At 44.8% G+C, this 13,256-nt stretch overlaps 2 protein-coding genes across 2 annotated transcripts; one reads left to right on the top strand and one right to left on the bottom strand.

The window, feature by feature from the left end:
- Positions 1-1,366: 1,366 nt before the first annotated feature.
- LOC308157005 (transcriptional regulator protein Pur-beta-like) lies at positions 1,367-2,562 on the bottom strand. The gene has a single exon (XM_080530474.1). It carries the CDS (start codon positions 2,533-2,535, stop codon positions 1,582-1,584), a length of 954 nt encoding a protein of 317 aa, XP_080386600.1. The 5' UTR covers positions 2,536-2,562; the 3' UTR covers positions 1,367-1,581.
- A 1,220-nt stretch (positions 2,563-3,782) lies between these two features.
- Positions 3,783-6,269, top strand: h2az2a (H2A.Z variant histone 2a). The gene is made up of 5 exons (XM_080530473.1): positions 3,783-3,895; positions 4,971-5,048; positions 5,234-5,347; positions 5,509-5,638; positions 5,869-6,269. The coding sequence occupies exons 1-5, from the start codon at positions 3,893-3,895 to the stop codon at positions 5,928-5,930; spliced, it is 387 nt and encodes a 128-aa protein (XP_080386599.1). The 5' UTR covers positions 3,783-3,892; the 3' UTR covers positions 5,931-6,269.
- Positions 6,270-13,256: the final 6,987 nt, after the last annotated feature.

Here is a 13,256-nt window from a genome sequence, read left to right as displayed (position 1 = left end):
ATAGTTTTTAAAAAGGACCGCATGAAGAGATGTTGTTTGACGTCAAGTGTACCAACTGGAGAGAAAATGTCAAATGGATGGATTCAAACAAGGCCAGAACATGATGGATGTCCTATGTTAAATGAACCAGTGTTGATAGTGAGAGGACAGACTATTTTGAATGGGATTGTATCTGAATGTATAATCAAATATATACTGTTATAATGTATCATTATTGTTTAATACATACTTCCTCATTTCCTCATAAGGAATTCAAGAAATGTTAAGGAAAACGCAGGTATGAAAAATCACCCTGGATGATTGCACCCAAGTTTAGTGTTTAAATAAGCCGGTTCAGGCAATGTTATCTAATACATTTCATATAGATACTTTTTTAGACATACTTGATACTTCAATATATTTTGAAAAATAATTCTATCTATACTTGATCTTTTGTATATTATATTTTCCAGTATATTTAATGCAGCACCTTACCATGGATTTGTTTCCAAAGCACCTAATTTACAATCAGACTGTTGTTGCAGTCTTAAATGGTCAGAGGTGAAGGATGACTACCTAAACTAGTCATCAGGGCCTTTTTGACCCGATCAAGCTTAGTATCAAACTAATTAAGTTTGAATATATCCCAAAACAATAACTAGTCTTACAGGCATCTCTACTGCAGTGTCCCTTGGGGACCAAACCTGCTCCTGGTGACATTCAGATGTCAAGATCTTAATAGTTTCAGGTTTGACAGTATGACAAGACTCAGACAACACTCTGGACACTCCTTCTGGACAGCATAGAGAGAGCCACGGGTCTTACTGATATACAATACCCATAGATAGAGGATGAGTCCTGACACACAGGCCACAGAGAGTATTAACCACCTACTGCTCTAGATAATCATAAGAGCAGCGGATACAAACTGAAGGAGAGAAGAGTGAAGGAATCCCCTGCATTCACAAGGCTGCTCAAAAGGCCAGTCAAAGTAGCTGTTCACTTTTTTTATGCCAAATTCTGTGCCCCACAGTTGTGGCTTTTGCACACACAAAAAAAAAACTGTGGGGCCTCTGCACAAACATAAGAGCCTCTTATAGACAGAACATACAGCAATGTAATGGATGTTGGGTTTCACATCTCTGCTTAATACACCACATTTCACACTTTCTTATCATATATAGCACATCGTTCAGGTCCATGTGAGTTAAAATAGATATAAATGGGACCTTTACCTAATTGTTCAGTTCTGAACATTGTGAAACTCGATTTTGCTGGGCTACATGGTCGTGAGGTTTAGGTTATTAAAATGGACAATCAAATAACTTTCTTTTTTCCCCCCATCAATGGTAAATCTCATACAGCTATGCGCTGCCAGCTAATGCAGTCTTTACTCGTTTAGCCAGCACACTCATCTACACTTATTATAACACGGCTCTTTTATATATAGACAGTATTTCTCACTCAAATATACTTTTTTTTTTTTTTTACTCCACTGCTTTATCGTTTAGGTTGGATTCGTCATGCACATAGGCTAATAGTTGTTGGTATCTACAAGCTTTTGCGTCAGATTGTCAAATTAATTACACAGCCCGGCTTGGATCAATCGTCGTCCACATCGTCCCCCTCGGACTCCTCTCCCCCTCTCCTCTCGTACATCTTATCCTTCGGTCTCTCCTGGATCTCCTTCATCTCCTCGGCGTAGCGGCTGAACGCGCCTCCGAACTTGCTCCACGCTTTGAACGGGATGGTGATAGAGTTCCTGTAGCTGGGCTTGACTTCGCTCACCCGCAAGAAAACTCCGTATTTGTTGGATCCGACGTCGAAGAAGAACCGCTTGGAGTCCACCATGATAGAGGTGCCCTCGGGAAGCTCGCTGTAGCCCGCGCCACCTCTGCCGCCGGCCAGCTCCTCGTCGTCTCCTCCATAGTCATCTATCAGTTTGGCCAAGGCGTCGCGGAACTCTATCAGCCCCTGGGCCGGGAGGGCGATGGTCTGGCCGGACTGCTGCATGCCACCTCCCGGGATGCCGCCGCCGCCCCCGACACCGAACCCGGGCCCGCGGTTGACGGTCTGTCTGATCCGGAGGAACCTCCCCCGCTGGTTCTCCTTCAGGTCGAGGTAGTATTTTCGGTTCTCTCTAACCAGGAACTCGCTCTTCAAGGCCCGTCTAGGCCCGCTGTCATCCCCGCCGGATGACTGAGCAATCTGCTCCGGGCTGCTAGGCCCGAGTTGGGCGTAGTGCTCTATGAAATCTCCCAGGTAGTCACGGAACTCCGCCGCCACTGACATGGAAAGGGTCAGGCGACTTTTCGAGCCCCCGGCGCCGACCTCGGCGATTTTGATGAACCTGCCTTTCGCGTTTTGCTTTACGTCCAGATAGAAACGTTTATTCTGAATGTCCAGTCGCTTCGATGCCAACTCCTGGGTCTCCTGTTCGCGTTGTTGGTAATGCTGAAACCCGCTCCCTCCTCCCCCTCCACCTCCACCGCCACCACCACCACCACCACCACCGCTGCTGCCACCGCGCTCACTCCCACTGTCCCCATCCGCCATCTTCGCCACCAGCAGCCAGCTCCTCCGTCCTGCGTGTCTCTGACCCCCCCCGCGCTCACCGAGCAACAGGACGTAGGCTGCTGCACTCTGATAGGTCCCACATCTGCCAATCACAACAGCAGATGGAAAACGTGTCTTTTTACTGGTGAAATCGTGTGCCACTCAAACAATTATGCCCTCCTTATTCGATGACATTGGCGAAACTCAACGATTCCTCCCGACACATGTCGAACATTTTTGTGACGTAGTATTGATAAACCTTGGATATACTAGTGATGGTTATACTAGTTATGATATTAGACGAATAGTCGCAAAAATAAACTAGCGCACTAATAGGAATGCTGTAGCCTAATTAGTCACCACAATTTATATATTTTTGGGACATACATTATTTTTAAGCAACGGCGTTTTAGGAAATGCACATGGAGTCATCCATTTTACCACCGTTGTTTTTGTTTATAGTCGTCGTCATTCATTACTTCACGATGGTGCATTTACAGTGAAGTGTAAAATGTTGGTTCTCTCTCTCGCTCTCTCTGTGAACTTTCGTTTAGACTGCCCGGGCTACAGCAGGGGCACCGGGTTAGTTCTGATTTTACATGGGCATGAACCTGGTGCCCCGTTCATAGTTCACGGCAAACTCGACTCAAAACAATGTGGAGTATGATAAACACGTGAAATAGGTCTGGATTCCGTGTTTTCATATTCACAGTGTTTGCTATGGATGCAAACGTTGGCTACACAATACATTTTACACTCGATTTATTGTGCCTTCCAAAGGAAAGCGAACATATCATGATGGGAAGATCATGTTGCATGCTTCTGAATGAGACATCAAAGATACAGTTGCTAGTTTAGAGCGTAGACTTGTCTTCAGCGGGCCGCTCCGCCCTTCTCGGTGTATCCCGGTCCTCATGCATGGCCACCGCCTGGACATCGTAATCCAACAAACACATTTCTAGCTGTCCTTGGGTGCGTTCGTAAATTTGCTTTGAGAGCACCGGAGCGCACACTGAGTTCAACGTCATAGAGCGACCAAGTAATTTGATTGGACAAGAGTCATTCCATGAGCGCTGATCAGATTTCCATAGCGTATTTACGAACACACCCATAGTCCCGCCTACATCTTGGTCTCGTGCGCAAAAGGGACGGTTTTGGGATGGGGGATGGGTGACTTCTGTACAAGCAACACCCTGATTGGTTAGAAGGAATATTCAAAGTAACAACCGGAGTTGTTATTGGTCGATGTCCGCTCGCGAGGAGACAGCTCAGCTAGAGGGTTTATTGTTTCTCTCCGTCTTGAACCGATAATATTTCCGATCCCTTCGGTTCCACAATCAAATAACAAGACGCTGAAATGGTATGTATCGGTTGCTTATATGACCTATCTAATTGCAAATGTTCGGTATGAATTCTTGCAGTTGTGGTTTAACTCTAAATAAGCTTTTGTTAGCTGCTGCTTCAATTTGACCAAGAGTAGCTAGTTAAAGCTAACGTTAGCCACCGTAGGCGAGTTCTCGTCTCCTACCTGGTAGGCTGATAGCAGCGAGCAGCTGAAGTGTCTAGTTACGCGGATTAAATCACGCTAAACTTTGTGTTTTAAGTGTGTTGCTTGATGCCAAGTTGCCTCGTGAACAGTGGTTTTAAATGTTAGTCACCGACTAAAGGACGAGTTATGTGGTTTGACGGCTAGCTAACTAGCTTTTTTCCCCCGGAATCCGTTTGTTCTGCTGTGGTGCAGATACACCTAGCTAGTAGCTAGTGGACGAAAACCGATAATTTGTTGGCTATTTCTTTACGTCTCCCTTTGAGATAAAAAAAAATGTAACCAAAGTTCCCTGTTTCGCACTTCATACATTAGAAGCGTTCGAAGTGGCTAACCCTCGCTATGCCGACGGCGAAGGCGCACAAGTGGCAGTGTTGGCAAACGTCGGGGTTGTTCGCTGCCTCGCAGGTCGCTAAGCGTCAGATGAACGCTGCTGGGGGCTAATAAATGTCTTGGTTTTAGAGGTGAATTTAGTGGTTTTAGAGGAGCTTCGCGTTAGATGGAGGCAGGTGGGGGTATAGCGTACATTTGCACTCCAGCATATTTGATGTTAGCATGCTAGCGCCGAGTGCAGCCTCGTCTTTCTGATGCCAACTAGACTACTGAGCCACGGGTTGGCAATTGGCGGGAAACCGTCGTGTCTCGATGCAGATGAATGTGGCGGACTAACGCACCTGTGTTCAGCCAGCCGGTCACCTACCGACCAAACTAGTCGGCTACATTTGGACACGTTCTTCTTCATGCAGTATTGGGGCTAGCTGGCGAAATTAATCCAATTTACTCCATTATTTAGACATTGATTTGAGTTGTTGCAAGTGCCAGGGTGGGAAAACAGCATTGTATTAACATTGAGTACTGACTTTTATTTTTTTTGTAATTTTCGTTCCAGGCTGGTGGTAAGGCAGGAAAAGACAGTGGCAAAGCCAAGGCAAAAGCAGTATCGCGCTCTCAGAGGGCTGGACTGCAGGTAAGGTTCAAGACAATCCTGCAATGCATTCTGACATGAGTCTTCATTCTGCTGGTTTCATTTGTTTTGAAATACCAACTAGTTTATTTTACTTCTAAGTGGTACTGATTAACTAAGAACCAGACCATTGTTGGTGCCCTTACCTACAGGTGTCTAATTTAATCTCGCCTGTGTTTTTCTACCAGTTTCCAGTGGGTCGTATCCATAGGCACTTGAAGACCCGCACTACCAGCCATGGGCGTGTAGGAGCAACAGCAGCGGTGTACAGTGCTGCCATCCTTGAGTACCTCACTGCTGAGGTGAGACTAATCTATTAATATGTGTTTCAGTGTGGACCATTGCTGTTATGCCTTTTGTGCTTGAATTCTAAATGTCTGCAAAGAGCTTTAACGGTGCTATTAGATTGTAGATATCTGAAAACGTTTTATATTTAAATCACCCACTCGATTACTTCGTCCAGGTACTAGAGTTGGCGGGCAACGCTTCTAAAGATCTCAAGGTGAAGCGTATCACCCCCCGTCACTTGCAGCTTGCCATCCGCGGAGACGAGGAGTTGGACTCCCTCATCAAGGCCACCATCGCTGGAGGCGGTGAGTTCCGAAGCCCGTGCATGACTGTTATCAATCACAACACACACATCCACATATGCCACACGGAGACCCCCACATATGCCCATGTGATTCTATGCATTGTTGGGCATTTCCACCCTTTTTTAAATATATATATATATATATATATATATATATATATATATATATATATATATATAAATGTGTACATCCACTCATACCTGACTACTGTTGTTTGCTGTGTTTCTCAGGTGTGATCCCTCACATCCACAAGTCCCTGATTGGAAAGAAGGGCCAGCAGAAGACTGCATAGATGCCATGTTGACCACAACTGTGGAGGCTTGTGTTTGGACTTTTGACCGGACCTGGGGTTCACATTCATTCTTTTTTATTATTATTAATATTATAGCTAACAACGGGTGATTGATAGGTTTTGCGTTATTGTAATATTTCCCATTACTAGAAAGGAAAACCCCGATAAAGAAAACAAAAAAAAAGAAAGTCATTTGTATGTTATTTTAGATTGTTGGGCAGGACGGGGAAATCATAATTTGTAAAATTGTGACAGTGAGTTTGTTTGATTGGCCTTGAACTCAGAAATGTTTTATACTGAAAATTGGAATTGTTAAAACCATTTTTATATAAAAAAAGAAAGTTTCTTCTGTTTCCTTGCACTGGCTTTACACAAAATGGCGATTTTGAAGATTGTCTATTGCTTTGAAGATTGCGATGAGGACCAACTGCAAGAGATTCATGTCAGTATTCCAACGCAGGACTAAATAATCTCTTCCTCTTAGTCAACTATCAATAACCTGTACCAGGAGTGCTTTGGTAATGTACATCAGCTGTTTGTGGTCATTCAACACCATACATATTAGGTAAACCCAATGTTGGTATAATTGATATAATTGTCACCCATGATAAAATTGCAGAGGAGACCGATCTGTCACATGCAATATCTAAGACACCACTGGGACAATTTTGATTGAGGTTGAATGATGGAGATCTTGAATACACTTGCAGTGGTGGTTGGGAGGGGTTGTAGTGAACAACTGAAATGACACTAATTGACTTCTCACAAATGTTCACAAAGACTGGTTCTACATCATTCAGGGCTTACATGTTTACTGGAGACATGTATGATAATGCAGTTAGAACACCATAGTGAACAGTAAGCTCACCTTGATGATGCTTGTTTCCAATACTTATGATGTGCCAGTATTAGCCCAATGAAAACATTTAAGGGCTGGTTTCACAGACAAAGTGTAAGACTAAAAACCATCTTGCATCTGATTTTCTCATCTGATCTGAAGCTTCTGATTTTACATTGAAAGTGTGATGTAGTCCAGAACTAGGTTTAACCCGTCTCTTTGAAACCGTTCCTATGGGGAACAAATGCCCTGCCATGAAAAGTCGCGTCTGCAGCCTGTCAAATGTTCACCCTGTACAGCTTGAGGAATATGTGACATGGAATCCCAACCACACAAACCACCTACGATACACGAATCAGACATGGAGTGTTACATGTTTAAGCTTGAGCATTTTGATGAAGGTTTTATGAATGGTTTATGATTAATATTATTCATAAAACCTTAAGCAAAATGCTCAATGCACAGTGGGACCTTTCACCGCTCCATTAAATTTCTGAAATTGACATACTATTAATAAGTCATCTATAACATTTTTTGTTTTGTTTGTCGTTCTAGCATGATGACTGACAATGGCCTCTGGGTTGAGCTTAGATTACTTTTTCCTACTAAGACTGGTGGATAGATGATTCACTTACTCGGTCAAATGTATTTCTTGTAAATCGCTTTGGAATAAGGCGTCGGTTAAACGCCTAAAATGTAAATGTAATCTATAAAGAGAAGTGGTACAAGCATAGCATCATCACTTCTCGCACACTGCCACTGTGACCATAGAAATAACCTGATGGTGTTGTTCCAATAATAATAATAATAATACATTTATTTTATGGGCGCCTTTCAAGCCTCTTAAGGACACCTTACAAAACACAGTTAAAACCACATATCAAAACATTAAAATCAACAAAGCAAAATGAGATAGAAACAGCAAAGTCAGATATAACAACAAACAAAATACAGGAGATCAAACCAAGTAAGCCATTGTGAAAAGGTGTGTTTTAAGACTGGATTTGAAAGTGGAGAGAGTGTCAATATTGCGTATGTTAGGTGGCAGAGTTCCAGAGGCGGGGCTAAAGGCTCTAGATCCCATAGTAGTCAGGCGGGCAGAGAGTATGACAAGTTGGTTGGCAGAGGAGGATCTGAGACTACGGGAGGGAGTGTGAGTAAGAAGGAGTTCAGAGAGATATGAAGGTGCTAGGTTATGGAGAGCCTTAAAGGTGAGAAGCAGAATCTTAAAATGAATACAGAATTTAATGGGGAGCCAATGTAGTTGTTGGAGAACTGGAGTGATGTGGTCAATGGAGGGAGTTCTAGTAATGATACGTGCAGCTGAGTCCTGGACCAGTTGGAGTTTATGGAGACATTTGATAGATAGATAGACTTTATTTGTCATTGCTACAGTACAGGTACCAAACAACGAAATTTAGGAGGGGAGGCTCCCCTGATGTTTAGGAAAGGAAAAAAGAAACACATTTTTAGAAAAAGCATAGATGCATAAAATCACAAGAAGGTAAGGAGCTGGTTTACATCAATAGAGGCTATGTACACAATCCACTGTGCTATACTGCACAGATAGTCGACTAGGGTTGTCATATTTCACAAGAAAGTATTTTTTCACATTATTTTAAAGTGTCACAGTTTGCAGGCTTGAAAATGTACATGTTTGTGCCTCAGCACTAGCTGCCTATGATTTGTGTGGAAGACCAAAGAGGATGGCATTGCAATAGTCACGGGAAGTGACCAGGGCATGGACAAGAATGGTGATGCTGGAGGGTGTAAGTGATGGACGGAGACGATTGATGTTGCGTAGGTGGAAATATATTATGCAGACCGAGTGACATGATTGTTGATGTGAGATTCGAAGGATAATGTGCTGTCCAGGATGACACCCAGAATCTTAACCTGAGGGGAAGGGAAGTGAGAAGCTGTGAGGAAAAAGTGGATTTAGTGCCAACGAGGAGGACCTCTGTTTTATTGAGTTTTAAGAAGTTGATTGGAGAACAAGGATTTGATTACCAGCAAACAGTCAGAGAGGGAAGTGGGTGCGGAATTTGGCTTAGTGGATAGGTAGAGCTGGGTGTCATCTGCGTAGCAATGAAACTGAAGTCCAAATTTCCTGAAGATATTGCCACGGGGTAGGAGGTAAATTATGAATAGGAGGGGCCCCAAAACAGGTCCCTGGGGAACGCCGGTGGTGACTGGAGTGAGCTGTGATTTTCGATTTTTGAGCTGGACAAACTGTGTGGCCAGAGATGTATGATGTAAACCAGTCATGGGGGGTGCCAGTGATTCCAATGGAGGCTAATCTATCTAGGAGGATGTTATGTGAGATGCTATCAAAGGCTGCAGACAGATCGAGAAGCACAAGTATGATTAGGAGCCCAGAGTCGGCTGCCATTAGTAAATCATTTGTGATTTTCACCATAGCTGTCTCTGTGCTGTGAAAAGAGCAAAAACCAGACAGATCGTTGTCGATCAAGTAGGCATGTACCTGAGCTGCAACTGCTTTTTCAAGTATCTTGGAGATAAATGGTAGATTTGAAATAGGACGGAAATTATTCCTATTGCTGGGGTCTGCACCAGGTTTCTTGAGTATAGGAGTTAATAACAGGTTGAAATAAACATGTTTACATGTGGTAACTCATTGGTGTTCCAAGAGGGGGACAATTAGCTGCATAAATAAGTGACCAGGCTGTAGGTTTCTAATGGGCCAGCAGGTGGTGCCAATGTCATGGAAGTGCATCAGTGATCGAGGGGCTTGAATGAAGATCGAAACACACACCAGGACATTAAAGGGGTACTCTACACCAAATCTATTGTTGTTTTCTATAGTCCACTATAGAAACGGTCTCCAAAAATGGTGGTTCCAAATGTCCAGGGATCTTGCAATGCCTCCTTTCTACCAAAAGTCCATCTGAATACATTACTACAGATTACAGAACCCACAATTCCAAGTCATAATCACATCCAGATGCAGTACCCATTTCAATAGTCTAGCTAGTAGTTGCTGTTGTTGTCTAGAGAGAAAGTGTCCCGCTGACCAAGATCATTTTAATTCCCTGTCATCTATTCTCTCAACAGCCCAAGAGGTGAAGAGTGATGCTCTCTGTGACCTGCATGCACGGCAGAGCGGGGTGAAAAGTGCAATGAGCGATTTGATGACAGATTTGACACGTCATTACACTACTCCAGTGAACCTAGGGGTTCTGCTAGGTAATCTACGAGGCTCCAAATCACTAAATAATGACATTTGTAGAGTATATTTGCATGGTGGAATGATGGGACGCTTGCATGCACAGTGCATCAGATTTGGAGTCAAGTATCCCTTTAAGGTCTAGCCTGCATAGCTCCTCATGATAAAAGTAATTCGTTTTATTGCAGTCACTCCCATGATATTCAATATTTCTCTCTTTCTCCACCCGCTGAAGTGTGTTGAGGAGTAGGGCTATATTCACTAAGTTCACTCATAAATGCTATTTTTGATAAAGATTGTAGCACAGGGTAATATCAGGTGAACAGGTGTTTATCATGATGATATTTAGCATCAATACAGCACCAATGTATTTCCACTATGATTGTTATCACCATCGTTGTAATGATCATCATTGCCATCTTAATGAACATCCTATGAATGAATGAATGAATGAATGGACTTTATTGTCATTGCTACAGTACAGGTACCAAACAACGAAATTTAGGAGGGGTGGCTCCCCTGGTGTTAGGAAAGGGGAAAAAAAACACTTTTAGAAGAAAAAAAAATCACAAGAAGGGAAGGAGCTGGTTTACATAAATAAAGGCTATGTACACTATCCACTGTACTATACTGTACAGACAGACGACTAGGGTTGTCATATTGCACAATAGTATTATTCCACATTTATTTAAAGTGTCGCAGTTTGCAGGCTTGAAATGTACATGTTTGTGCCTCAGCATTACACCTGTTTTTTTTTTGTTTGTTTTTCAGTCCAGCAGCTGCCATCAATCCGTCCAGACTGTCCAGGACCCAGAACTTAGGTCTTTGCTGTGTTCAGGGCCTGGACGGCCCTGTGGTAGAAGCTGTTCTTCAGTCTGTTTGTCCTTGCGGCCAGGGTCCTGAACCGCCTTTTCGAGGGCAGCCTGGTAAAGTGTTCGTACCCAGGGTGGGTCGGGTCCCTGGAGATCTTGGAGGCCTTCCTGAGACAGCGTGTGTTGTACAGCTCTTCCAGAGAGGGGAGGGGGGCGCCGGTGATCTTCTGTGCTGTTCTCACGACTCTCTGTAGCGCATTTCTCTCCGCTGTTGTGCAGCTGGAGAACCAGTTGCAGATGCCGTAGGTGAGGATGCTCTCCACTGCGCCGCGGTAGAAGGTCACCAGTATCTCCTGCTTGCTGTGTTCCTTCCTGAGGACTCTCAGGGTGTATAGCCGCTGTTGTGCCCTCTTGATGTTGGCTTTTGTGTTGTCCTTCCAGGTCAGGTCATCCCGCATGTGCATCCCCAGGAATCGGAGGGTCAAGACTCTCTCCACGCTCTCTCCGTCGATGAGCAGGGGCTGGATCTCGGACTTTTTCCTCCTGAAGTCTACGATGATTTCCTGGGTCTTTGACTTGTTCAGCAGCAGGTTGTTAACCTTGCACAGCTTGCTCAGTTGCTCTACCTCATCCCTGTACGCCGCCTCGTCCCCCCCCCGAGATGCATCCCACCACGGTCGTGTCGTCTGCAAACTTGACGATGGAGTTGCTGGGGTGGACGGGGGTGAAGTCGTAGGTGTAGAGGTTGTAGAGGATGGGGCTTAGCACGCAGCCCTGGGGGGACCCAGTGCTGAGTCTGAGGGCTGTGGAGGTGTGGGGGCCCACCCGCACCCTCTGGGGGCGGTCGGTCAGGAAGTCCTTGATCCACGCACATATAGAGTGTGGTAGACCCAGGTCTAGTAGTTTGGTCACTAGCCTGTCTGGAAGGATGGTGTTGAAGGCGGAGCTGAAGTCCACGAAGAGCAGTCTCGCGTAGCTGTTTCCCCTCTCCAGGTGGGATAGAGTGGCGTGGAGAGTCGTCGCGATGGCGTCCTCTGTGGACCTGTGGGCTCTGTAGGCGAACTGGTATGGATCCAGGTTGGGCGGGAGGCGTGTGAGTATGTGGGCCCGGACTAGTTTCTCGAAGCACTTCATGATGATTGGTGTGAGTGCCACCGGGCGGTAGTCGTTTAGGCAGCTCACCGTGCTTTTCTTCGGGACTGGGATGATAGTTGAGGTTTTCAGGCAGGGTGGGATGGTGGCCTGGGACAGGGACTGGTTGAAGATGTTGGTGAAAACCCCGGCCAGCTGGTCGGCGCAGTCCCTCAGCACCCGTCCCAGGACGCCATCCGGCCCCGAGGCTTTCCTGGGGTCCACCGCCTTCAGTACGCGTCTCACTTCATGCTCTGTGAGGGTGAGGCTGCTGAGAGCTGGAGAGAGTGGTGTTTGTGTTGTGGTTACCTCCGTTCGCCCCTCGTCGAACCGGGCGTAGAAGGTGTTCAGCTTTCCCGCCAGCAGGGGGTCGTCCTCTGCGGCTGTGAGCCTGTTGGCTCTGAAGTTTGTCATCTGCTGAACCCCCTGCCACATCCGCCTGGAGTCGTTGCTCAGGAGGCATTCCTTGGCCGCTTTGATTCCGCGCTTTAGGTTAGCCCTGGTGGTTAGCCCTATCAACCAATCAAAGAAAAAGATTGATTTAGATTTATTGTCAGTTAGGATACCACTTTTATTCTCTGTTCAGAAGTCTTGATGAAACTCAATTAATCTTGTATGTTTGACCTCTGTCTGTGTCAACTACTCTGTAAATACAAACTTTACAAAGTCAAAAAAGTATGCGATTGGTTACCATTACCAGTGGAATATGTTTTATTTGTAAAAGAAATATATCTGCATCACAAAAACATTGACTGTAGACGATGTCTCTGAGTGGTGTTTGTTATTCAAGGTTAGGGACCCCGAATCCCATCCTCTTCTTTGGAGGACTGTTGGTCTCTGAATCTGGGTTGAGACTCATTGTTGCCTCCCTCTTCCTCTTCTTGGGAAGAGAGTGGCAGACTAAATTGCAGGTGGGGCTCAAAGTTCCTTTCCGCCTCCTCTTTTTAGGAGGAGAGTCAACCTCTGAACTGTGGGACCGGCTTAATGTTGCCTCCCGCCTCCTCTTTCTGGAGGGCCTTGCTGATAATCACAATGCCCTGCTAAATGGCCCTACTTCAAACAGTACCAGATCTGTGAGGTCCAGGGGCGTACAGCCATCTGATTGTTCAATGTAAAACCTTGCTCAATAATAATAATAATAATAAATGTATTTTGTATAGCACTTCTCAATACTCAAAGCCACTACATTTCACACAGAGAACTAGAATAGATTGAATAATAAAAAGTAAAACAAAAGCACAGTCAGTAAAAACAAGAATAAAAATAGTTTAAAAAATATTAAAAGCAAGTTTAAAAAGATAGATTTTGATGGATGGTTTAAAGGAGGAGAGCGTGCTGAGTCTTTGATGTGGTTTGGG

Source organism: Nansenia antarctica, assembly GCF_963989245.1.
Source record: "Nansenia antarctica genome assembly, chromosome: 5".
Taxonomy (NCBI): Eukaryota; Metazoa; Chordata; class Actinopteri; order Argentiniformes; family Microstomatidae; genus Nansenia; species Nansenia antarctica.
The sequence above is the reverse complement of the archived record's forward strand: the minus strand, read 5'-3'. Positions and strand labels throughout refer to the sequence as shown.